Source organism: Limanda limanda, chromosome 10 (assembly GCF_963576545.1).
Source record: "Limanda limanda chromosome 10, fLimLim1.1, whole genome shotgun sequence".
In the NCBI taxonomy this organism is placed as follows: domain Eukaryota; kingdom Metazoa; phylum Chordata; class Actinopteri; order Pleuronectiformes; family Pleuronectidae; genus Limanda; species Limanda limanda.
The window spans coordinates 28,835,824-28,863,163 of record NC_083645.1 but is presented as its reverse complement, the minus strand read 5'-3'; the positions used below and the strand labels follow the sequence as shown (position 1 = coordinate 28,863,163).

The window sequence follows — 27,340 nt, the reverse complement described above, 5'->3', positions numbered from 1 at the left end:
AAACTAAATCAAACTTTAACCCTTCTAAACTAAACTAACTTTAACCCTTCTAAACTAAACTAACTTTAACCCTTCTAAACTAAACTAACTTTAACCCTTCTAAACTAAATCAAACTTTAACCTTTCTAAACTAAACTAACTTTAACCCTTCTAAACTAAACTAACTTTAACCCATCTAATCTAAACTAAACCAAACCTTAACCTGTCTAAACTAAGCCTGGTCACAATAATAGAAAGATCCTTGATCCATATATTTTCAAAATATTAGCTTTATAATGTTATAACGTTTCATAAAACTGATCCTGCGGTGGCGAGCGTGCACGGATGAAACGTGCACAGATCACAGACACATGAACCTGAACTCTGAGCTTTTATTCAGAAAGACACACACATACAGTTTCAGTTACAGACTTGGTGTGTTTTCATTTTTATTTTACAAAACAGAGCAAAGAAAAAAATCAGAGGAATCTGCAGAAGTCAGCTGGTCACAGTGTGAGTCTGACCTCTGACCTCAGGCTGCAGGACTTCAGACTTCATACTCTGGACATTTATTCAAAATTTGTTGCTTTTTTACAGAACACAGAAAATAAAACACTGTTAAAATAAAAAGGCGATTAAAAACTTTCACCTGTTTGTAAAAAATCCCTCAATTTGATCCGTCATTTATCACTGGTCATAAAAACTACATCTCCCAGAATGCCTTTCAACAACCCACAGAGGCGGTGATAAAACAACAAACACTGATGAAAGTTAATTTTTCTAAATGAATCGTTTTCACGTGTTTAATCTGAATCTTTGGTTTGGACGACTCTGAAACTTTTCCTGATCGTAGGGAACAAACTTTTTCGAGGATTTCACAGGATTTAAGGTTTGAGACATTTGACCCTTTGGGCTGAGAAGGCGTTCTGTGGTTCTCATTCTTCGGTTCCTCGGGGGTTGTGGCAAGTCTCTCATTGACTCATGGTCCTGCTGGAGCGACTCCGGATCACCTTCTGGAAGAGGTCGTCTGAAACAGAGAGACACAGCGAAGGTGACGAGGGAACGACTCCACGCCTTCTCAGAAGAGTTTGAACTTTTCAAACACCTGAACAAACTCACCGTTCCTGAAGCTCTTGGCCTCGGCCTGTGAAAAGAGAGAAGGTGTCAGATTCCAGTCAAAGGCTGAAATGTGAAACGTGCTGTGACTGTTCAGAGTCCTCGGGTTCACTGACGTCACATGAAGGTGATCAGGTGTTGTCTTTACTCACCCTGGAGGAAGCAGCTGATCTGAGAGGAGACGCAGGTCCGTCCGCCTGTTCTCTGTCCACTTTGGGAGCTGCAGAGACACAGAGACATCAGCAGGGGGCAGCAGGACAAAAGATAAAGTAATGATCTGCAGGTTCACCAACAGGAAAGGAAGAGGCTGAGACTCACGCAGAGATCTGATGATGCTGTCGACAGCGTGCACAACTCCGTTAGTCGCCATCAGGTCTGCGTCGGCCACCGGGACCTTGTTGACGTAGACGGTGTAGTTCCGCTGGAAGGAAACAGATCATGTGACCATGTGCCGTGACTGAGCGATGATCAGTGAAAGGTATGAGTGAGGCGCGAGCACTGACCAGGCCCAGCTCCAGCTTCTCTCCCTGCAGAGGCTTGACTCTGGTGTGAGAGGCCACGCCCCCGCTGACCAACACGCCTTCGCCCAGATGATACCTGAGCATGGCCGACAGCTCCTGGTGGTCGCCTGGCAACAAAGAGAGACAGCAGATTGGCCCTGTCAGTCACTTCCTGTCATTGACTTAGAGTTTTAAATCAGTTCGAAAGAGTTCAGCCTCAGTTTAAGATTCTTGCATCTGATCCTGAAAGATCTGACATCGTGGTGAAAGAGGGGGCGGAGCTCTCGGCCCTCGTGCCTTCATTCGGCAGCACTGACAGTTTATATAAACCACATTCAGCAGCACTGACAGTTTATATAAACCACATTCAGCAGTCGTATAAACTGTTGGAGACGTTCGGACCGAACAAGGAGCAGCTGAGACGAGAAGGAGCAGAGACGTCACGTGATCCAGATGTTTTCACCTCAGTCTCTTTAAAAACAACCAGACGTTTGTCTTATGTTTTACTTTATGTTTTCAAACTGGCAGAAATAGTTTTAATCAAGGTAATGTTGCACGTGTTCGCCTGTTGGTGGCGTCACATCCTCTTTGTGCTCGTGTCAGTTGGTTTGTCTGAAGAGTCCATAACTACTCTTTCTCCAGTTTGAAGTCTCATTTTACCCTTTGACATCTTGGTGGTTTTGAACTCTGTGTTTGAAGCAGATTTGAGTCGTCAGACGTCTGATCTGAAGTTTACAGAAAAACAAGCTGAGCAGCTGCAGCTCGACTCACCAGCCGGACTGAAACGCCCTCTAGAGGCAGGAAGTTACAGTGACGTTAACTGAGGCTGTGAGTTGCAAAACATTGGAACTGTAAAAGTTTACAGAACCAAGTGTGATGTCACATCAACTGACGGGAGCGAATCACCCTCTGAAACATGTAGCGTGATCTGTCATACTCACGCAACAGGTTGTTGAGCTGGAGACGTGGCATGGCGTTGAAGGCGTCGTTGGTGGGAGCAAAGAAGGTGTGCGCCCTCTGCTGGTTCAACAGCTCCGTCATCCCCGCCGTCTGGATGGCTCCGACCAGGAGACTGAAAACACAGGTGTGTTGCTCTCTTAGACCTTAGCTGATTGATTGATTGATTGATTGATTGATTGATTGATTGATTGATTGATTGAAATGAGGGCTGGGAGCATGCAGGTTTATCATGTGACGCGGCAGACGTCTCTGATCACGACAACTCTACTTTAACACGACAGCTTGAAGCAAAAACATTTAGACTGCCCCCTGGTGGTTGGCTGCAGTACAAGTCATAAACCTTGTGTCCTCCATGGGACATTTCAGGGTGTTGATATCACAATGATGCATATTAGTAACAGTAGCATTCCATTCCATTCCATTTAGCTGACGCTTTTATCCAAAGAGACTCTAAGTGGACAAGTGGACAATAAGTGCATCAACCATGAGGAACAAACCAGAACAAGAATCAAGAAAGTACAATTCTCTTAAAAAAAAAAAACTACAAAGTTCTATAAGTAAGTGACATGTTAGTGCTGCTGCCCTGATGTTAATGGGCAGCTCATTCCAACATTTAAGAGCCGTCGTTTACTATCATTGACCTGTGTTTACTAGTGTTTACTATCGTTTACCATCGTTTACTATCGTTTACTAGTGTTTACCATCGTTTACTATCGTGTGCTAGTTTTTTTTACTATCGTTTACCATCGTTGACCTGTGTTTACTAACATTAACTAGTGTTTACTATCGTTTACTATCGTGTGCTAGTTTTTTACTATCGTTTACCATTGTTTACTAGTGTTTACTATCGTTTACCATCGTTTACTATTGTTTACTATTGTTTACTAGTGTTTACCATCATTGACCTGTGTTTACTAGTGTTTACTATTGTTTACTATCGTTCACTATCGTTTACTATTGTTTACTAGTGTTTACCATCATTGACCTGTGTTTACTAGTGTTTACTATCGTTCACTATCGTGTGCTAGTTTTTTACTATCGTTTACCATCGTTTACTATCGTTTACTAGTGTTTACCATCGTTTACTATCGTGTGCTAGTTTTTTACTATCGTTTACCATCGTTTACCATCGTTTACTAGTGTTTACTATCGTTTACCATCGTTTACTATCGTTTACTAGTGTTTACCATCGTTTACTATCGTGTGCTAGTTTTTTTTACTATTGTTTACCATCGTTTACTAGTGTTTACCATCGTTGACCTGTGTTAACTAGTGTTTACTATCGTTCACTATCGTGTGCTAGTTTTTTTACTATTGTTTACCATTGTTTACTAGTGTTTACCATCGTTTACTATCGTGTGCTAGTTTTTTTTACTATTGTTTACCATCGTTTACTAGTGTTTACCATCGTTTACCATCGTTTACTATCGTTTACTAGTGTTTACCATCGTTTACTATCGTGTGCTAGTTTTTTTTACTATTGTTTACCATCGTTTACTAGTGTTTACCATCGTTTACCATCGTTTACTATCGTTTACTAGTGTTTACCATAGTTTACTATCGTGTGCTAGTTTTTTTTATTATCGTTTACCATCGTTTACAGTGTTTACCATCGTTGACCTGTGTTTACTAACATTAACTAGTGTTTACCATCGTTTACTATCGTTTACTAACATTAACTAGTGTTTACTATCGTTTACTATCGTGTGCTAGTTTTTTTTACTATCGTTTACCATCGTTTACTAGTGTTTACCATCGTTTACTATCGTTTACTATCGTTTACTAGTGTTTACCATCGTTTACCATCGTTTACTAGTGTTTACCATCGTTTACTATCGTTTACTAGTGTTTACCATCGTTTACTATCGTGTGCTAGTTTTTTTATTATCGTTTACCATCGTTTACTAGTGTTTACCATCGTTGACCTGTGTTTACTAACATTAACTAGTGTTTACCATCGTTGACCTGTGTTTACTAACATTAACTAGTGTTTACTATCGTTTACGATCGTGTATCAGTGTTTGCCCGTTGAACAGTTGGCAGGAAAACGATCTCTTTCTTCGAGCTCTGGAGAGATTCCTTCCCTGGTAAACATGACGTGTTCTCACCTGAAGCGGTCGTCTGCCTTCAGGATGTCCATGATGGTTCCCATCGGTGGAGTGAGGACTTTGTCCACAGTGAACATGGAGGCGTAACGTCCGGTCTTATCGTGAGCTGCGATGCAGGCGTTCTCGATGCACAGATTCTATAACACAGAGACATGAAACCAGTTCTGTACATGATTGATTATCCACATATTCATTATTATTTTGATAATAACTATAACTAGACTTGTGAGCAGGTACAACGCGGTCCCGAGCCTCATCTCCCCCTCACACCCATCCAGAGGCGGCCGCTCAGGACTCGATGTCAGAGCGTGCCCTGGCCTCCTCCGTCCATCGGGTGGTGCCGGAGAATGCTCACTGATCATGTCTCACGAATCAGCTGAGGTCTTGAGTTGGCTGTGAACATTTTCAATAAATGTTATTCCAAAGAAGTTCCAACCAGAGGGACTAACCGACTCGATAGACTCAACCGACTGAAAGTTGATGAATGAGTCAGAAATCTGAACAGGGTTCGGGTCTCATGTTTGTTCCATGTTTCATCTGATTTGTTAGTTCTGGTTTCACTTTGTAATTGAGGGACTAAAAATTCTGTCTGACAATCCGACTCTGTCCCGATACAAACCAACCGCTGCTTCTGTTCTGATCCTGGAGCTGCAGCGATCATCCTTCTGTATTAACAGCCCCTAAACTGTACTGAACTCTTTCATCTTCACCGTCTCTGTCTCTCTCTGCGATTGAGTGGGAGTGTAAAATAAATCATAAAATCAAATACACAGAGACACACTAAATGTCCGACGCCCTTGTGTGACGCAGAAACGTGTTACGCCGGCTTCACACCGGACGCGTAAGCGCAGCGTCGAGCCTTAAATAACAGCTGACTCCCATCCACCCCCATGTTAATCCTCTGTGCCGGCCCCACCGGAGGCTGAAGCCTGGCGGCGTGCAGCGATCGTTTCGGCGTCGAGTCTGTTTTTTGCGCCTGACGCGAGCGTATCGCTGCAGGAAACACAGTGAAAAATGGTTTTAAACGATATTGATGACATATTTTATATGATATAAATGATAAAATATGCATCCAATAGTTTGTATCCCCCTTCTGTTGTCCTGGAGTTTTAATTTTTACCGATCACATTATTAAATGTCCCCCTCTGCCCCCCCCACTACAGCCACACAAGCAGTCATAAAGATAAAAAGAGAGAGGGGGGGTGCTTGGCTTGAGTGGAGAATACGTAATTTACCCTCGACACCCGACATTGAACGGAGCAAACAGCGGAGAAGTTCTTGAAGATGGATGACATTAGAAGTACAGTGAGCTGTTTGATCCTCGGCCGTGTTGTTTAAAGACAACATTAAAAAGGACAAACGCTGGGACGCCGCTGCAGTTAATGACACATATCAGCTGTGTGTGATCACGGAGAGGAATCGCAGGATGACCGCCGCGGAGTGAAGCGTGTCCGGTGTGAACCCGGTCGCTCTACAGAGGTCTGTTGTACTTGCTTGGAGCAGGTCGAGTGTGTCGGCCTCTCTCTCTCTCTACCTGCCTGGTTGAGGGGCGTGTCTGACCAGGTGTGGATATACGACACAAGGCGCTGCTACACAACTCATCACGATGTCACGTGACATCAAAGTGATTTTGAAGGAACAAACCAAACACTCGTACGTTTCTGTAGACGAAGACTCTGAGTGAGAGACCTCCCAGCGTCTCCAGCTCCTGACCGTGGTACAGAGACTTGGAGGACAGCTGCTGCTTCACCAGGTGGTTAGTCATCAGCTTCTTCCTGTCAGGAGACATCGTCACACTGCCTGAGAGACAGACAGGTGGACAGACAGGTGGTCAGAGAGACAGGTGGACAGACAGGTGGTCAGAGAGACAGGTGGACAGACAGGTGGTCAGAGAGACAGGTGGACAGAGAGACAGGTGGACAGACAGGTGGTCAGAGAGACAGGTGGACAGAGAGGTGGTCAGAGAGACAGGTGGACAGACAGGTGGTCAGACAGGTGGTCAGAGAGACAGGTGCACAGACAGGTGGACAGACAGGTGGTCAGAGAGACAGGTGGACAGACAGGTGGACAGACAGGTGGTCAGAGAGACAGGTGGACAGAGAGACAGGTGGACAGACAGGTGGTCAGACAGGTGGTCAGAGAGAGAGGTGGACAGACAGGTGGTCAGAGAGACAGGTGGACAGACAGGTTGACAGACAGGTGGTCAGAGAGACAGGTTGACAGACAGGTGGACAGACAGGTGGTCAGAGAGACAGGTGGACAGACAGGTGGTCAGAGAGACAGGTGGACAGACAGGTGGTCAGAGAGACAGGTGGACAGACAGGTGGTCAGAGAGACAGGTTGACAGACAGGTGGTCAGAGAGACAGGTGGACAGACAGGTGGACAGAGAGACAGGTTGACAGACAGGTGGTCAGAGAGACAGGTTGACAGACAGGTTGACAGACAGGTGGTCAGAGAGACAGGTTGACAGACAGGTGGACAGAGAGACAGGTGGACAGACAGGTGGTCAGAGAGACAGGTGGACAGACAGGTGGTCAGAGAGACAGGTGGAGAGACAGGTTGACAGAGAGACAGGTGGACAGACAGGTGGACAGAGAGACAGGTGGACAGACAGGTGGTCAGAGAGACAGGTGGACAGACAGGTGGTCAGACAGGTGGTCAGAGAGACAGGTGGACAGACAGGTGGACAGAGAGACAGGTGGACAGACAGGTGGTCAGAGAAACAGGTTGACAGACAGGTTGACAGACAGGTGGTCAGAGAGACAGGTGGACAGACAGGTGGACAGACAGGTTGACAGACAGGTGGTCAGAGAGACAGGTGGACAGACAGGTGGACAGAGAGACAGGTTGACAGACAGGTGGACAGACAGGTGGTCAGAGAGACAGGTGGACAGACAGGTGGTCAGAGAGACAGGTTGACAGACAGGTGGACAGACAGGTGGTCAGAGAGACAGGTGGACAGACAGGTGGTCAGAGAGACAGGTGGACAGACAGGTGGTCAGAGAGACAGGTGGACAGACAGGTGGACAGACAGGTGGTCAGAGAGACAGGTGGACAGACAGGTGGTCAGAGAGACAGGTGGACAGACAGGTGGTCAGAGAGACAGGTTGACAGACAGGTTGACAGACAGGTGGTCAGAGAGACAGGTGGACAGACAGGTGGTCAGAGAGACAGGTTGACAGACAGGTGGACAGACAGGTGGACAGACAGGTGGTCAGAGAGACAGGTTGACAGACAGGTGATCAGACAGGTGGTCAGAGAGACAGGTTGACAGACAGGTGGACAGACAGGTGGTCAGAGAGACAGGTGGACAGACAGGTGGACAGACAGGTGGTCAGAGAGACAGGTTGACAGACAGGTGGTCAGAGAGACAGGTGGACAGACAGGTGGACAGAGAGACAGGTTGACAGACAGGTGGACAGACAGGTGGTCAGAGAGACAGGTGGTCAGAGAGACAGTTTGACAGACAGGTGGTCAGAGAGAGAGACAGGTGGACAGACAGGTGGTCAGAGAGACAGGTGGACAGACAGGTGGACAGACAGGTGGTCAGAGAGACAGGTGGTCAGAGAGACAGGTGGTCAGAGAGACAGGTGGACAGACAGGTGGACAGAGAGACAGGTGGACAGACAGGTGGACAGAGAGACAGTTTGACAGACAGGTGGACAGACAGGTGGACAGAGAGACAGGTGGACAGACAGGTGGACAGACAGGTTGTCAGAGAGACAGGTGGACAGACAGGTGGTCAGAGAGACAGGTTGACAGACAGGTTGACAGACAGGTGGACAGAGAGACAGGTGGACAGACAGGTGGACAGACAGGTGGTCAGAGAGACAGGTTGACAGACAGGTGGACAGAGAGACAGGTTGACAGACAGGTTGACAGACAGGTGGTCAGAGAGACAGGTGGACAGACAGGTGGACAGACAGGTGGTCAGAGAGACAGGTTGACAGACAGGTGGTCAGACAAGTGGTCAGAGAGACAGGTGGACAGACAGGTTGACAGACAGGTGGTCAGAGAGACAGGTGGACAGACAGGTGGACAGACAGGTGTTCAGAGAGACAGGTTGACAGACAGGTGGTCAGACAGGTGGTCAGACAGGTGGTCAGAGAGACAGGTGGACAGACAGATGGACAGACAGGTGGTCAGAGAGAGAGACAGGTTGACAGACAGGTGGTCAGAGAGACAGGTGGACAGACAGGTGGACAGACAGGTGGTCAGAGAGACAGTTTGACAGACAGGTGGTCAGAGAGAGAGACAGGTTGACAGACAGGTGGTCAGAGAGACAGGTGGACAGACAGGTTGACAGACAGGTTGACAGACAGGTGGTCAGAGAGACAGGTGGACAGACAGGTGGTCAGACAGGTGGTCAGAGAGACAGGTGGACAGACAGGTTGACAGACAGGTGGTCAGAGAGACAGGTGGACAGACAGGTGGACAGACAGGTGGACAGACAGGTTGACAGACAGGTGGACAGACAGGTGGTCAGAGAGACAGGTTGACAGACAGGTTGACAGACAGGTGGTCAGAGAGACAGGTGGACAGACAGGTGGTCAGACAGGTGGTCAGAGAGACAGGTTGACAGACAGGTGGTCAGAGAGACAGGTTGACAGACAGGTGGTCAGAGAGACAGGTTGACAGACAGGTGGTCAGAGAGACAGGTGGACAGAGAGACAGGTTGACAGACAGGTGGTCAGAGAGACAGGTGGTCAGAGAGACAGGTTGACAGACAGGTAGACAGAGAGACAGGTTGACAGACAGGTTGACAGACAGGTGGTCAGAGAGACAGGTGGACAGAGAGACAGGTTGACAGACAGGTGGTCAGAGAGACAGGTTGACAGACAGGTGGTCAGAGAGACAGGTGGACAGACAGGTGGTCAGACAGGTGGTCAGAGAGACAGGTGGACAGACAGGTGGTCAGACAGGTGGTCAGAGAGACAGGTGGACAGACAGGTGGACAGACAGGTGGTCAGAGAGACAGGTGGACAGACAGGTTGACAGAGAGACAGGTGGACAGACAGGTGGACAGACAGGTGGTCAGAGAGACAGGTGGACAGACAGGTTGACAGAGAGACAGGTTGACAGACAGGTGGTCAGAGAGACAGGTGGTCAGAGAGACAGGTGGACAGACAGGTGGACAGACGGGTGGTCAGAGAGACAGGTTGACAGACAGGTGGTCAGAGAGACAGGTGGACAGACAGGTGGTCAGAGAGACAGGTGGACAGACAGGTGGTCAGAGAGACAGGTGGACAGACAGGTGGTCAGAGAGACAGGTGGTCAGAGAGACAGGTGGACAGACAGGTGGTCAGAGAGACAGGTGGACAGACAGGTGGACAGACAGGTGGTCAGAGAGACAGGTGGACAGACAGGTGGACAGACAGGTTGACAGAGAGACAGGTTGACAGAGAGACAGGTGGACAGACAGGTGGACAGACAGGTGGTCAGAGAGACAGGTGGACAGACAGGTTGACAGAGAGACAGGTTGACAGAGAGACAGGTGGACAGACAGGTGGTCAGACAGGTGGTCAGAGAGACAGGTTGACAGACAGGTTGACAGACAGGATGTCAGAGAGACAGGTGGACAGACAGGTGGTCAGAGAGACAGGTGGTCAGAGAGACAGGTGGACAGACAGGTGGACAGACAGGTGGACAGACAGGTGGACAGACAGGTGGTCAGAGAGACAGGTGGTCAGAGAGACAGGTGGACAGACAGGTGGTCAGAGAGACAGGTGGTCAGAGAGACAGGTGGACAGACAGGTGGACAGACAGGTGGACAGAGAGACAGGTGGACAGACAGGTGGACAGACAGGTGGTCAGAGGTGTCTCACTGATCACAGGAGTGTGGGCGTTACCTTTGAAGGCGTCGTTGAGCGGAGCTAACAGGGTCAGAGCCTCGGAACCCGTCAGGTGGGGGCTGAGGCCGGCCTCAACAAACAACGTGGTTGCCGTGGTAACAGATGAACCTTCGGCCAGCTCCAGGAGAGTTTTCGCTGAAATAGTCGATGATACTGTGAGTTCTGCAGGTATCACTACGAGTACTAGTATGAGTAGAATGTATGAGTTGTACTGTGGCTTTAAGTGTACCAGTAGTAGTAGCAGTAGCTGTAGCAGTAGTAGTGGTAGTAGTAGTGGTAGTAGTAGTTGTAGTAGTATTAGTAGTACCAGCAGCAGTGGTAGTAGTAGTAGTAGTAGCAGTGAAAGTACCAGTAGCAGTGTTAGTAGTAGTAGTAGCAACGATAGTAGTAGTAGTAGTAGTAGTAGTAGCAGCAGCAGTGGTAGTAGTAGTAGTAGTAGCAGTGAAAGTACCAGTAGCAGTGTTAGTAGTAGCAGTAGCAACAATAGTAGTAGTAGTAGTAGTAGTAGTAGCAGTGGTAGTAGTAGTGTTAGTAGTAGTAGTAGCAACGATAGTAGTAGTAGTAGTAGTAGTAGTAGCAGTGGTAGTAGTAGTAGTAGCAGTGGTAGTAGTAGTGAATGCAGTAGTAGTAGTAGTGAATGTAGTAGTAGTAGCAGTGGTAGTAGCAGTGTTAGCAGTAGTAGTAGTAGTAGTAGCAGTGGTAGTAGTAGTGAATGCAGTAGTAGTAGTATCAGTGGTAGTAGTAGTGAATGCAGTAACAGTAGTAGTAGTAGCAGTTTTAGCAGTGGTAGTAGTAGTAGTGAATGCAGTAGTAGTAGTGGTAGTAGTAGTAGTGAATGCAGTAGTAGTAGCAGTGGTAGTAGCAGTGGTAGTAGTAGTGAATGCAGTAGTAGTAGCAGTAGTAGTAGTAGTAGTAGTGAATGCAGTAGTAGTAGTAGTGGTAGTAGTAGTGAATGCAGTAGTAGTAGCAGTAGTGGTAGTAGTAGTGAATGCAGTAGTATTAGCAGTAGTAGTAGTAGTAGTGGTAGTAGTAGTGAATGCAGTAGTAGTAGTAGTAGTAGTGGTAGTAGTAGTGAATGCAGTAGTAGTAGCAGTAGTAGTAGTAGTAGTGAATGCAGTAGTAGTAGCAGTAGTAGTAGTAGTAGTGAATGCAGTAGTAGTAGCAGTGGTAGTAGCAGTGGTAGTAGTAGTGAATGCAGTAGTAGTAGTAGTGAATGCAGTAGTAGTAGCAGTAGTAGTAGTAGTAGTGAATGCAGTAGTAGTAGCAGTAGTAGTAGTAGTAGTGAATGCAGTAGTAGTAGCAGTAGTAGTAGTAGTAGTGAATGCAGTAGTAGTAGTAGTGAATGCAGTAGTAGTAGTGAATGCAGTAGTAGTAGTAGTGAATGCAGTAGTAGTAGCAGTAGTAGTAGTAGTAGTAAATGCAGTAGTAGTAGTAGTGAATGCAGTAGTAGCAGTAGTAGTAGTAGTAGTGAATGCAGTAGTAGTAGCAGTAGTAGTAGTAGTAGTGAATGCAGTAGTAGTAGCAGTAGTAGTAGTAGTAGTGGTAGTAGTAGTAGTAGTAGTAGTGAATGCAGTAGTAGCAGTAGTAGTAGTAGTAGTGAATGCAGTAGTAGTAGTAGTGAATGCAGTAGTAGTAGCAGTAGTAGTAGTAGTAGTGAATGCAGTAGTAGTAGCAGTAGTAGTAGTAGTAGTGAATGCAGTAGTAGTAGTAGTAGTAGTGGTAGTAGTAGTGAATGCAGTAGTAGTAGCAGTAGTAGTAGTAGTAGTGAATGCAGTAGTAGTAGTAGTAGTAGTGGTAGTAGTAGTGAATGCAGTAGTAGTAGCAGTAGTAGTAGTAGTAGTGAATGCAGTAGTAGTAGCAGTAGTAGTAGTAGTAGTGAATGCAGTAGTAGTAGCAGTAGTAGTAGTAGTAGTGGTAGTAGTAGTAGTAGTAGTAGTGAATGCAGTAGTAGCAGTAGTAGTAGTAGTAGTGAATGCAGTAGTAGTAGTAGTGAATGCAGTAGTAGTAGCAGTAGTAGTAGTAGTAGTGAATGCAGTAGTAGTAGTGAATGCAGTAGTAGTAGTAGTGAATGCAGTAGTAGTAGCAGTAGTGGTAGTAGTAGTGAATGCAGTAGTAGTAGTGAATGCAGTAGTAGTAGTAGTAGTGAATGCAGTAGTAGCAGTAGTAGTAGTAGTAGTGAATGCAGTAGTAGTAGTAGTGAATGCAGTAGTAGTAGTACCTGAGTCTGGGATCAGCAGCTCGTTGATGTAGTGGACCACTCCGTTGGTTCCCAGCTGGTCCTTCTTGGTGACGATGGCCTTCCCGTTCAGGGTCATGAGGTCACGGTCACAGCCGACCTCCAGGACGGTTCCCTGCAGCGTCTCCATCGGAGTCCCCGACACGATGGACTCGGCGCACTGCATCTGCTTCAGGATGTGGTAGTTCAGCAGGTCTGAGGGGAACAGAGGCGGAGTCACGTCAGTCCACTTCTTCACGTTTGTCTTAACAAACAAAACCATCAGCAGTGTGATCAGAGCGCCTCCTGCTGGCCACCTTTCAGAGCAACGGGGTCTCCAAGGATCCTGTTCAGGGTCTCCGGAGGAATCTTCTCGAAGGCTTCATTGGTGGGAGCGAAGACGGTGTACTGCCCGTCGCTCTCCAGCATCGGGGTCAGACCTGCGGCGGCGATGGCCGTCTGGAAAGAAAAGAATCAAAGGAAGTCAGTGAGTGAACCTTGAACCTGAACCTGCGTCAGACCTGATGACCTCACACGCAGCGTCTCCAGGTCCTCGTCCACGTCGATCAGCGTCATCACGTCGCTGGAGATGGCGGTGATGACACGGTCGACCACATGCACAATGCCGTTGGTGGCGTGTTGGTCGGGTTTGATCAGACGAGCACAGTTCACTGTCACGATCTGACGAGGGGAGACAGAGGAGGAGGTCAGTGTGGAGAGAGGAGGAGCGCTGTGTGAGTGCTCGTGTGTCCCGGTGTGTCACCGACTCCGTTGCTGTAGTGGTGGATGTGAACGTGGAAGTCCTGGTACATGGAGGCGAAGGAGGACCCGTGTCTCAGCTCCTCCGAGGTCAGGCGGCGGTTCACCATGTGGTAATGAAGAGCGTTCAGCAGCTCGATGTTCACGTTGCTCACCAGAGCATCGAGGATCTCCTGCAGCAAGACCACAGAGAACACAACAAGGTTCAAGCAGGAACACACATCCAACCAATCACACATCCAACCATTCACACACATCCAACCAATCACACATCCAACCATTCACACACAACCAACCAATCACACATCCAACCATTCACACACATCCAACCATTCACACACATCCAACCAATCACACATCCAACCATTCACACACAACCAACCAATCACACATCCAACCAGTCACACATCCAACCATTCACACATATACAACCAATCACACATCCAACCAGTCACACACATCCAACCAATCACACATCCAACCAGTCACACACATCCAACCAATCACACATCCAACCATTCACACACATCCAACCAATCACACATCCAACCATTCACACACAACCAACCAATCACACATCCAACCATTCACACACATCCAACCAATCACACATCCAACCATTCACACACAACCAACCAATCACACATCCAACCATTCACACACATCCAACCAATCACACATCCAACCATTCACACACAACCAACCAATCACACATCCAACCATTCACACACATCCAACCAATCACACATCCAACCATTCACACACAACCAACCAATCACACATCCAACCATTCACACACATCCAACCAATCACACATCCAACCATTCACACACATCCAACCAGTCACACACATCCAACCATTCACACACATCCAACCATTCACACACATTCACACACATCCAACCAATCACACATCCAACCATTCACACACATCCAACCATTCACACACATCCAACCAATCACACATCCAACCATTCACACACATCCAACCAATCACACATCCAACCAATCACACATCCAACCATTCACACATCCAACCATTCACACACATCCAACCATTCACACACATCTAACCAGTCACACACATCTAACCAGTCACACACATCCAACCATTCACACACATCTAACCAGTCACACACATCCAACCATTCACACACATCCAACCATTCACACACATCTAACCAGTCACACACATCCAACCATTCACACACATCCAACCATTCACACACATTCACACACATCCAACCATTCACACACATCCAACCATTCACACACATCCAACCATTCACACACATCCAACCATTCACACACATCCAACCATTCACACACATCCAACCAATCACACATCAAACCATTCACACACATCCAACCATTCACACACATCCAACAATTCACACACATCCAACCAATCACACATCCAACCATTCACACACATCCAACCATTCACACACATCCAACCATTCACACACATCCAACCATTCACACACATCCAACCATTCACACACATCCAACCATTCACACACATCCAACCATTCACACACATCCAACCATTCACACACATCCAACCATTCACACACATTCACACACATCCAACCATTCACACACATCCAACCATTCACACACATCCAACCATTCACACACATCCAACCATTCACACACATCCAACCAGTCACACACATCCAACCATTCACACACATCCAACCATTCACACACATCCAACCATTCACACACATCCAACCATTCACACACATCCAACCATTCACACACATCCAACCATTCACACACATCCAACCATTCACACACATCCAACCATTCACACACATCCAACCATTCACACACATTCACACACATCCAACCATTCACACACATCCAACCATTCACACACATCCAACCATTCACACACATCCAACCATTCACACACATCCAACCATTCACACACATCCAACCAGTCACACACATCCAACCATTCACACACATCCAACCATTCACACACATCCAACCATTCACACACATCCAACCATTCACACACATCCAACCATTCACACACATCCAACCATTCACACACATCCAACCATTCACACACATCCAACCATTCACACAAATACAACCATTCACACACATTCACACACATCCAACCATTCACACACATCCAACCATTCACACACATCCAACCATTCACACAAATACAACCATTCACACACATTCACACACATCCAACCATTCACACACATCCAACCATTCACACACATTCACACGCATCCGACCATTCACACACATCCAACCATTCACACACATTCACACACATCCAACCATTCACACACATCCAACCATTCACACACATCCAACCATTCACACACATCCAACCATTCACACACATTCACACACATCCAACCATTCACACACATCCAGCCATTCACACACATCCAACCATTCACACACATCCAACCATTCACACACATCCAACCATTCACACACATCCAACCATTCACACACATCCAACCATTCACACACATCCAACCATTCACACACATCCAACCATTCACACACATCCAACCATTCACACACATTCACACACATCCAACCATTCACACACATCCAACCATTCACACACATTCACACACACCCAACCATTCACACACATCCAACCATTCACACACATCCAACCATTCACACACATTCACACACATCCAACCATTCACACACATTCACACACATCCAACCATTCACACACATTCACACACATTCACACACATTCACACACATCCAACCATTCACACACATTCACACACATTCACACACATCCAACCATTCACACACATTCACACACATTCACACACATCCAACCATTCACACACATTCACACACATCCAACCATTCACACACATTCACACACATTCACACACATTCACACACATCCAACCATTCACACACATTCACACACATTCACACACATCCAACCATTCACACACATTCACACACATCCAACCATTCACACACATTCACACACATTCACACACATCCAACCATTCACACACATTCACACACATTCACACACATTCACACACATTCACACACATTCACACACATTCACACACATTCACACACATTCACACACATCCAACCATTCACACACATTCACACACATCCAACCATTCACACACATTCACACACATTCACACACATTCACACACATTCACACACATTCACACACATCCAACCTTTCACACACATTCACACACATTCACACACATTCACACACATTCACACACATTCACACACATTCACACACATCCAACCATTCACACACATTCACACACATTCACACACATCCAACCATTCACACACATTCACACACATTCACACACATTCACACACATTCACACACATTCACACACATTCACACACATCCAACCATTCACACACATTCACACACATTCACACACATTCACACACATCCAACCATTCACACACATTCACACACATTCACACACATTCACACACATCCAACCATTCACACACATTCACACACATTCACACACATTCACACACATTCACACACATTCACACACATCCAACCATTCACACACAGTGCATGTACGTGCAGCATTTCTCTGTGGAGATGTCACATTTCCTCAGTCTTGGTGCTTGTTGGACGAGAGGGGGTTGTGATCATTGTGTGTCTGCAGCAGTACTGTGTGTTACTGACTGTGGGCAGAGCAGCCCAGGCCTCGTTGCTCGGGGCGAAGAAGGTGAAGCTTCCTGGACCTTCGACCTCCTCCCTCAGTTTGGCTCGGTCAGAGTACATCTGCGTGGTGGAGGCTCCGACCACACCCAGAGTGTTGTAGATGTTGACCAGGGGCAGCGCTGCAGAAACACACAATGACAACAGCACGTTCTGCTCGTCTTCAGGTTGATCCTTCTAATCAGTGTTATGACTGTTCAAATGTTTGAATGCTCTAATGTTCAGGAAACATCTCGTTCCTCAGACTGTCCGTCGCCGCAGCTCCTCTCTTCAGCCTCTGTCTCAAACACTTGGTTTTAGCTCCTGTCTCTTTAAGACCCCCCTCCGGATACAGTCTGCTCTGATTGGTCAGCTGGTTCCCTCTGTTTTGATTGGTCAACAGCTTGCAGTGTTGTAGGACTCTACCTGGCTTCGTTATTGGGCGCGTCAGACTAGCCACTCATCATGCATTTTTAAACATGGGGCCCATGTGACATCACGATGGTGTAGAAGTACCTTCAGAATACTGACAAGGTATTTCCTTTTGAACTCATTAAATATATCACAAAAAACTAGATAACCTTAGTACCTTAGTAATACCACAACTAGAGGAAAGAAACAACCCTTATTTCTCCTTTTAATAGATCATGTGATCTGTCACTAGTTGATCTCGATGTTTTCATTGGACGACATATTATTGACGTCAAAACCATCAGCACATCAGATCATAGTCTCCGCCTCCTCCAGAAACATGGAGAAATGCATCTGTAGCTGTGTCACAGTGTTTATTTACCTTGTCCTACTTTCTACTCCCGGCATGTTGAGTGGTGTTTTAGAACAGAAAGTCCTTGTATGTTGACATAACGGAATTTATATTGTGTGTTTTTTATTTGAAGTGTGTGTTTGGGGGAGTCAGAGGTCAGAGGTCATACCAGCAGGACATCCTTTCTCTCCTGGAATCTTCTCATATCCCGGGCAACACTCGTACGTGATCACACTGAAAAACAAAGCAGGAGACTTCCATAAAACAGAGCATGACTCCTCCCTCTCCACTGACCCCTCCCCCAGCTGACCTCTACTTCTAGACGGACCCCTCCCTTTCCATTGGCCCCTCCCCCCTGGTGAAAGCGTGAGGACCTTTCAGATGAGTGAGTTTGAACTAAAACGGAAACTTCTACAGAAACTCGACGCCGCAGATGTTTTATCTGTTTCCTGGTTTTCTGCAGCAACTCAACTTTATTCAGAACACGGAACACGTGTGTAGAACCTTCTCTGGACTGGTACCAGTTCCTTTAGAACCACTCTGTGAAGAACCAGAAGGTCCTGAAAGAAGGTCCTGAAGGTCCTAAACACTTAAGACACTTGCAGTCTATGATCTATGGCAGGGGGGGGGGGGGTCAACCTTTTTGACAATAAGTGCCAATGTGAATTTTCTTCTTAATTAATTTGCCATATCAACATTATTTTAAACATTAAGTTTTACTATTGAACCACATTCCAACAGACATGTCATTTCATCCATTTTGGCTATTTATAGAAACATGTTTATCTCATGATGATAGTTTGTCATCATCCCCCCCGACCGGACGCATGTTCAGATTTGTGAACTTTGCTCAGAAAGACTTTGAGCGAGTTGGCTTCTCACACCCGTCACTGCACGTGTGATGGATTCTCCCTCGTCTGCCTGATCTTTAAACTTCTTTCGTGCTTTGTCTCAAATTTGCGCTTCACACTCGTGATCGACACACAACATCTTCTACACATAACGTGCAACACATCACAGTTCTTATGAACAACAACGCCAGAGTCTTCTCCCCATGAAGGCTGAGATGCCTGTGCCATCACAATACACCTGAGCGGCTGCACCTCAGAGAGATTCATGTGGAGGCTTCTTATTATTATTATTTAATGGCGCTTGACATCCAGCCTATGGCACAATACTGGCACCTAGTGGCTGGGAGATGTTAACATCAATCAAGCATAATAATACAGGCTGCGTGAGGGAAGAACCTCGAACATTTCTTTAATAAGACATGTTCTGTTTGCCTGCGGTCTCTGATCTGTGAATCTGATGCACGGGATGTGAAGCTGTTTCCTGCTGAGTGCGTCCAGCTGTGGTCCGTCTCAGAGTCACTGACTCCACAGCTACTGTGACCTCTGCTGCGGGTTTCAGGTTCGATCCCCTCTGCCCCCCCGTGGAGCGTCTGAGCCTGATGACGGCTCTCAGCACATGTGGACTGTAATGAAGCGTGGCGGCAGAACCTCCACGACTTCCTGTCGAGGTTTCCATCATAAATGTGTCTCAGCCGTCTGGGCTCATAAAGCTCATTTCCTCAGAGACCAGAAGAATCTGCAGCCTGAGCAGACGCCCGAGGAGGAACCGGAGCCGCTGCCAGGAAAAACACCGCGTTCCAGTGTCTCCAGTTCACTGCAGAACCACCACCGTCCAGGAAGCCTCGGCTCATTGAACCACCCACCATGATGCATTGCAACACAGACGGGACCACGAACCACATTCAAGATCCTTTAACCAGAGTGTGAAACAGCTGCTGCATTGAAGCAAAATCAAAGAAATGTTCAGGATACAGAACATAGAAAGACAAAGGTCTCTAGTCTCTGGTCTCGGTCTCTAGTCTGGTCTGGTCTCTACTCTCTGGTCTAGGGTCTGCTCTAGTCTCTGTTCTTGTCACAGGTGTCTAGTCTCTGGTCTGGTCTCTAGTCTGGTCTGGTCTCTACTCTCTGGTCTAGGGTCTGCTCTAGTCTCTGGTCTAGGGTATACTCTAGTCTCTGGTCTCTAGTCTCTGGTGTCTAGTCTCTGGTCTAGGGTCTGCTCTAGTCTAGTCTCTGGTGTCTAGTCTCTGGTCTCTAGTCCCAGGTCTAGGGTCTGCTCTAGTCTCTGGTCTAGTCTCTGGTGTCTAGTCAGTGGTGTCTAGTCCCTGGTATAGGGTCTGGTCTAGTCTCTGGTGTCTAGTCTCTGGTCTCTAGTCCCTGGTCTAGGGTCTACTCTAGTCTCTGTTCTGGTCACAGGTGTCTAGTCTCTGGTCTGGTCTCTAGTCTGGTCTGGTCTCTACTCTCTGGTCTAGGGTCTGCTCTAGTCTCTGGTGTCTAGTCTCTGATCTCTAGTCCCTGGTCTAGGGTCTGCTCTAGTCTCTGGTCTAGTCTCTGGTGTCTAGTCACTGGTGTCTAGTCCCTGGTCTAGGGTCTGCTCTAGTCTCTGGTCTAGTCTCTGGTGTCTAGTCTCTGGTCTCTAGTCCCTGGTCTAGGGTCTACTCTAGTCTCTGGTCTCTAGTCTCTGGTGTCTAGTCTCTGGTCTAGGGTCTGCTCTAGTCTAGTCTCTGGTGTCTAGTCTCTGGTCTCTAGTCCCAGGTCTAGGGTCTGCTCTAGTCTCTGGTCTAGTTTCTGGTGTCTAGTCAGTGGTGTCTAGTCCCTGGTCTAGGGTCTGCTCTAGTCTCTGGTGTCTAGTCTCTGGTCTCTAGTCCCTGGTCTAGGGTCTACTCTAGTCTCTGTTCTGGTCACAGGTGTCTAGTCTCTGGTCTGGTCTCTAGTCTGGTCTGGTCTCTACTCTCTGGTCTAGGGTCTGCTCTAGTCTCTGGTGTCTAGTCTCTGGTCTCTAGTCCCTGGTCTAGGGTCTGCGCTAGTCTCTGGTCTAGTCTCTGGTGTCTAGTCACTGGTGTCTAGTCCCTGGTCTAGGGTCTGCTCTAGTCTCTGGTCTAGTCTCTGGTGTCTAGTCTCTGGTCTCTAGTCCCTGGTCTAGGGTCTACTCTAGTCTCTGGTCTCTAGTCTCTGGTGTCTAGTCTCTGGTCTCTAGTCCCTGGTCTAGGGTTTGCTCTAGTCTCTGGTCTGGTCATGGTGTCTCGTCTCTGGTCTGGTCTCTAGTCTCTGGTCTGGTCTCTAGTCTCTGGTCTCTAGTCTCTGCTCTAGTCACTGATCTCTGGTCTGGTCTCTATTATCTGGTCTAGGCTCTGCTCTAATCTCTGGTCTCCAGTCTCTGGTCTGGTCACTGGTCAGTGCTCTCTAGTCTCTGGTCTCTGGTCTCTGGTCTCTGGTCTCTAGTCTAGTCTCCAGTCTCTAGTCTCCAGTCTCCAGTCTCTAGTCTCTGGTCTCTAGTCTTTGCTCTAGTCACTTGTCTCTGGTCTCTGGTCTCTAGTCTCTAGTCTCTGGTCTCTAGTCTCTGGTCTGGTCCCTAGTCTCTGTTCTCTGGTCTCTAGTCTCTGGTCTCTGGTCTCTAGTCTCTAGTCTCTAGTCTCTGGTCTCTAGTCTCTGGTCTGGTCCCTAGTTTCTGGTCTATGGTGTCTAGTCTCTGGTCTGGTCTCTGGTCTCTGGTCTCTGGTCTCTGGTCTCTGGTCTCTGGTCTCTGGTCTTTGGTCCCTAGTCTCTGGTCTCTGGTCTGGTCTCTGGTCTCTGGTCTCTGGTCTCTGGTCTCTGGTCTCTGGTCTCTAGTCTCTAGTCTCTGGTATCTAGTCTCTGGTCTGGTCCCTGGTCTCTGGTCTCTAGTCTCTAGTCTCTGGTCTCTAGTCACTGGTCTCTGGTCTCTGGTCTGGTCACTGGTCTCTGGTCTCTGGTCTCTGGTCTCTGGTCTCTGGTCTCTGGTCTCTGGTCTCTGGTCTCTGGTCTCTGGTCTGGTCTCTGGTCTCTGGTCTCTGGTCTCTAGTCTCTGGTCTCTAGTCTCTAGTCTCTGGTCTCTAGTCTCTGGTCTGGTCACTGGTCACTGGTCTCTGGTCTCTAGTCTCTGGTCTGGTCTCTGGTCTCTGGTCTCTGGTCTCTGGTCTCTGGTCTCTGGTCTCTGGTCTCTGGTCTCTGGTCTCTGGTCTGGTCTCTGGTCTCTTGTCTCTGGTCTCTAGTCCCTGGTCTCTGGTCTCTGGTCTCTAGTCTCTAGTCTCTGGTCTCTGGTCTCTGGTCTCTGGTCTCTGGTCTCTGGTCTCTGGTCTGGTCTCTGGTCTCTGGTCTCTGGTCTCTGGTCTCTGGTCTCTGGTCTCTGGTCTCTGGTCTGGTCTGGTCTCTGGTCTCTGGTCTCTGGTCTCTGGTCTCTAGTCCCTAGTCTCTGGTCTCTGGTCTCTGGTCTCTGGTCTCTGGTCTCTAGTCCCTAGTCTCTGGTCTCTGGTCTCTGGTCTCTGGTCTCTGGTCTGGTCTCTGGTCTCTAGTCTCTGGTCTGGTCTCTGGTCTCTGGTCTCTGGTCTCTGGTCTCTAGTCTCTAGTCTCTGGTCTCTGGTCTCTGGTCTCTGGTCTCTGGTCTGGTCTCTAGTCCCTAGTCTCTGGTCTCTGGTCTCTGGTCTGGTCTCTGGTCTATAGTCTCTGGTCTGGTCTCTGGTCTCTGGTCTCTGGTCTCTAGTCCCTAGTCTCTGGTCTCTGGTCTCTAGTCCCTAGTCTCTGGTCTCTAGTCCCTAGTCCCTAGTCTCTGGTCTGGTCTCTGGTCTCTGGTCTCTGGTCTCTAGTCCCTAGTCTCTAGTCCCTAGTCCCTAGTCTCTGGTCTCTGGTCTCTGGTCTCTAGTCTCTGGTCTGGTCTCTGGTCTCTGGTCTGGTCTCTGGTCTCTGGTCTCTGGTCTCTGGTCTCTGGTCTCTGGTCTCTGGTCTCTGGTCTCTAGTCCCTAGTCTCTGGTCTCTGGTCTCTAGTCTCTGGTCTGGTCTCTGGTCTCTGGTCTGGTCTCTGGTCTCTGGTCTCTGGTCTCTGGTCTCTGGTCTCTGGTCTCTGGTCCCTAGTCTCTGGTCTCTGGTCTCTGGTCTCTGGTCTACATTTCAGCAGTAGCTTCTTTAATCAAATCAAAGTTCACATCTGAGACAGAAAACGGTAAAAACTCCCACAGCTCCTGAAGCGTCCAATCACAACAGCAGTAAAATGTAAACAGATGGAGATCAGCTACTGACTGTGTGTGTGTGTGTGTGTGTGTGTGTGTGTGTGTGTGTGTGTGTGTGTGTGTGTGTGTGTGTCTGTGTGTCTGTGTGTGTGTGTGTGTGTGTGTGTGTGTGTGTGTGTGTGTGTGTGTGTGTGTGTGTGTGTGTGTGTGTGTGTTGGAACACACTGGACTGATTATCAAACCAGATGGAAACTCGACTCTCGTTTGTTCTCCACATAAACAAAGATGGCCGCTGTGGATTCCTGACTAAACAAACAGAGCGAGGTCGCAGTAACTCAGCCGCGGAGGTCGAGCGCCGGACGGAAACTTGCTCCAGCGTCCGAGAGGAAAACACGTGTCTCCTGTCGGAGAGAGACACCGCTCAGCAGTCGACCTTCACTCAGATTCTCACATGGAAATAAAAACTCTTTCCTAATTCAAGTGAAACTGCTGCTGATTAAAACAATAAACCCGAGGAGAAGGTTCACGAGGATGAAAAGACGTTTCCAAGGACGCTCTGTGATGTGGGAGGAGCCAGAGGAGGAGACAGAGGAGGAGCCAGAGGAGGAGACAGACGACACAGAGACTCGTTCATAACGTCCAAAGCTGAAGTGTCAATAAACTGAGACGATAGCGAGTGAATGAGCTGTGGAAGGAACAAGCGATAAAGACCCAGATGAGACCAGGACCCAGGACTGAACCACGATGAACTCATCCTGTTGGACAAAGTCTGTCCCTGTCTCTGTGGTCGCTAAACATCCGACATTGACTCATTGATCCAGAGACACTGAAGCTTGAGTCCAGTCAGAGACTGAATGTGTCCATGAGACTGGACTGTTACTTTCAGACATGAACTCAGGAAAATTTCCAGAAAATGGAATCTGAAATAGAAAATTGAATCAACGTAATTTTAGGGTTGCAAAGGGGCGGAAAGTTTCTGGTAAATTTCAGGAAACTTTCCATGGGAAGTTTAGCTCAGGAATTTTTGGAATTTTGAAAAAAAACAAAAACGCAAATTAAACACTGAGCAATAAAAACATCATTCAAAACTCTATTTTAAAGATGTATGGAACGTTGAGTTTCAAGCCTCCACTGGTCATTCTTCCATCACATGCACAGATAACTCCCAGCATGCTTCACTCTACAGCAGGGCTACTGAGGCCTGCTGTAGAGTGAAGGACTAGTCAGGTAAGTTTCAATGATATTACTGGGAAAATATATTATCATGCTGATTGAGGATTGTTCATCTGTTCATCTAGACTATTTCCATTCATTTATCCATCAATTGTAAAATATGTTTACAGACGATTCCAATTGTTTGGCTAACTATTTATATCTCTGGCATTGCATTAGTGTTTTTTTACAAACTTTCTTCTCATCTTATTCTACAGAACAATGCCACGTGCACTCTCTCATGTGTGGAGACATTTCACCTCATCCAATGTAGAAGGAAAGGCTGTGTACATTTGCAAATACTGTGCAAAGACCTATGTTAAGAATGACACAACGATGCAGAAGCATATAGTCAAGTGCCCAAAGTTTCCTCAGGGCTCAAATCAGACTATAACAAAACAAAATGTTGATATTTATGTCTGTATATGACAAGGTCAATACAGTTAGTATAAATTACCCACAACATTTCCAGTTTATTCCCGTTAATTCCCGTTAATTCCCAAGGAAAGTTTCCAACTTTGAATATTCCCTGAATTTTGCAACCCTACACGTAATGAACATGTCCACTCGTCCCTGTGAAGTTCAGCCTGACCCGAGACCTGGTCTGCTGTCCCCTCACATGGACAGTTCTGTGGTTCAGTTCACCAGAGACACCAGGGACAGTCTCTGCAGCTGAAGGAGTTTTAGGAGACGAGGACAGAAGTCTGCTGGGAGGACAGGGCGGGGGTGCAGGGTTATGAGTCTTCCTCCTGTTGACCTCCGACCTGCTGATCCTCCTCCAGAGAAACCCAGAGATACACAACCCGAGACACAAAGACAAGTCTGTTCTCTCTCTCACACACACACTCCCCCCCCAAGAGTGTAAATGTAATAAAACTGTCATTGATATGAGTGTTTTCACAGTGTGTGTGTGTGTGTCTGTGTGTGTGTGTGTGTGTGTCTGTGTGTGCCTGTGTGTATCTGTGTGTGTATCTGTGTGTGCCTGTGTGTGCCTGTGTGAGAAACTCTCACTTCCTTAGTTTCCAGTTTCCTGAAAGACTCTGTTTGTGAGAAACATTCGACTCTGAGGACGTTTACGAACTGCGCTGAACATTCTGTCCAATCACAGACTGAGACACGACTGAAGAGACAGTCAGACAAGATGAGGACGGCTGTCTCCATGACGACGACATACACACACACACACACATCGTTAATGAGGCACTGGCAGCAGCTGTGTGACACTGCATGAAGTGAACAGGATTAAAGCAGGGAGTGTGTGTGTGTGTGTGTGTGTGTGTGTGTGTGTGTGTGTGTGTGTGTGTGTGTGTGTGTGTGTGTGTGTGTGTGTGTGTGTGTGTGTGTGTGTGTGTGTGTGTGTGTGTGTGTGTGTGTGTGTGTGTGTGTGTGTGTGTGTGTTTTTGTGACGCAATGTTACTCAGAGTAAAATCCATTAGGACTTAACGAGGGTTGTAACATCATAGAACATAAAATATAACGTTATATCATCAGAATTCTTCAAATAAAAATATTTTCTGTTTATTTGTTTCAGCTGATAAATGACAGGAAGTAGAGGGAAACTTCCCAGAGTTCCGAGCAACATGTTTCTATCTGAACAGAGAGAATCAGAAACATCATCTGAGAAGCTTCAACTTCAGAGAGAAATTATAATGAATCAGTGATAATCAAGCAAAATGATTTGTCAGAGAACCCGACCGGTTCTGGAGTGGAGCCGAGAAAAAAGGTTCTGTAAGAGGAACACTGGTACGTCCCCAGCACACACACACACACACACACGCACACGCACACGCACACGCACACACACGCACACGCACACGCACACACACGCACACGCACACACGCACACACACACACACGCACACACAGACACACACGCACACACACACACGGAGGACTCACGTGGGCTGGCCGCACACCTTGCGGTGGTACCACTGTTTGCAGTTGGTGAAGTATTTTCTGTCGGTTCCTTTGATCTGCTGCATCGCACAAACGTTTGGTCTGTAAGAGAAAAGAGACGAAGATCAACTCGTCTTCATCATCTCAACATCACAACTTTCTGTTAACACACGAGTCAGAGTGTGTCTGCTGAATCCATGTACACACACACACAGTTAGTGTGTGATGCATGAATCCTATCAGAGTGGTTCCATGAAGATCAATCAGATCAATCAGATCATTGGTCAGATAAAACTCTTCATGTGTTGTTGTGTTGTTGTGTTGTTGTGTTGATGTGTTCAGTTCCATCAGCATGTGTGTGTCCTGGGAGAGGATCCTCACATGGGACTGAGCTTTATTCACTGATCACTAAGTTTCTGTTTGACTCTTGTTGAGTTAAGAACAGGAAGTTGATCCTTGTGAACATCTGAGAGACAAACTGGGAATATGAGACAAATAAAATGTGATTGATTGATAATGATAGTTGGTCAGATGTTTAACCAGATGTATAATCAGATGTATAACAGATGTTTAACCAGATGTATAACAGATGTATAACAGATGTGCTCACCCCTGCTGGCGGCCCCGGATGCGGCTGTGCTGCAGAACCGCCTGATAAGGAGATCGGGCCTCACACCGGCTCAGAACCAGGATCAGACCCAGGACCAGCAGAACCAGAACACACTCCTTCATCTTCGCTGAAAGTCTCTGTTCGCTGCTTCGCTCGGCTCTTCCTCTTCCTCCCTCAGCTGCTCACACTGCCCCCCCCTCAGCCAGCAGCAGCATGTTTATACAGGGGGGCAGGGGGAGGGGCAAGGGGAGGGACAAAAGGCAGGGGACGGACTTTGACGTCAGAAGAAGAATTCCTGTCCTGGTGTGGACGAAGACTTAAAGGTGGAGAGAATCTGTCACGTTAAAAAGTTAGAGGGGGTGGGGGGGGCTACGTTCATGTGCCAGACATAAAATCTGAATTGAAAGAACTCCATGCTGTGTTCAGGAACATGAACAATAACATGGAAACTTCCTGATCACATGAAGATGGAAGACATGACAGCTCGTCTAAACTGAAGACAAATCATCTGCATCGCCCCCTGGTGTCTGGCTGCAGTATAGATCACAAGCCTCCTCCATGTTGGCAGATGGGACATGGACCAAACTGAAAATCAAAGTAGATGTTAAATAAATATTTG

At 47.2% G+C, this 27,340-nt stretch overlaps 1 protein-coding gene across 1 annotated transcript; it reads right to left on the bottom strand.

Annotated features, from left to right (window-relative positions):
* Positions 1-367: 367 nt before the first annotated feature.
* On the bottom strand, positions 368-26,900 carry tgfbi (transforming growth factor, beta-induced). The gene is made up of 17 exons (XM_061079025.1): positions 26,722-26,900; positions 26,115-26,213; positions 18,144-18,208; positions 17,197-17,354; positions 13,499-13,663; positions 13,266-13,412; positions 13,049-13,190; positions 12,735-12,947; positions 10,514-10,651; positions 6,321-6,463; positions 4,664-4,800; positions 2,537-2,667; positions 1,599-1,723; positions 1,414-1,516; positions 1,248-1,315; positions 1,099-1,123; positions 368-1,006 (listed from the first exon to the last, which is right to left on the bottom strand). The coding sequence occupies exons 1-17, from the start codon at positions 26,841-26,843 to the stop codon at positions 951-953; spliced, it is 2,037 nt and encodes a 678-aa protein (XP_060935008.1). The 5' UTR covers positions 26,844-26,900; the 3' UTR covers positions 368-950.
* Positions 26,901-27,340: the final 440 nt, after the last annotated feature.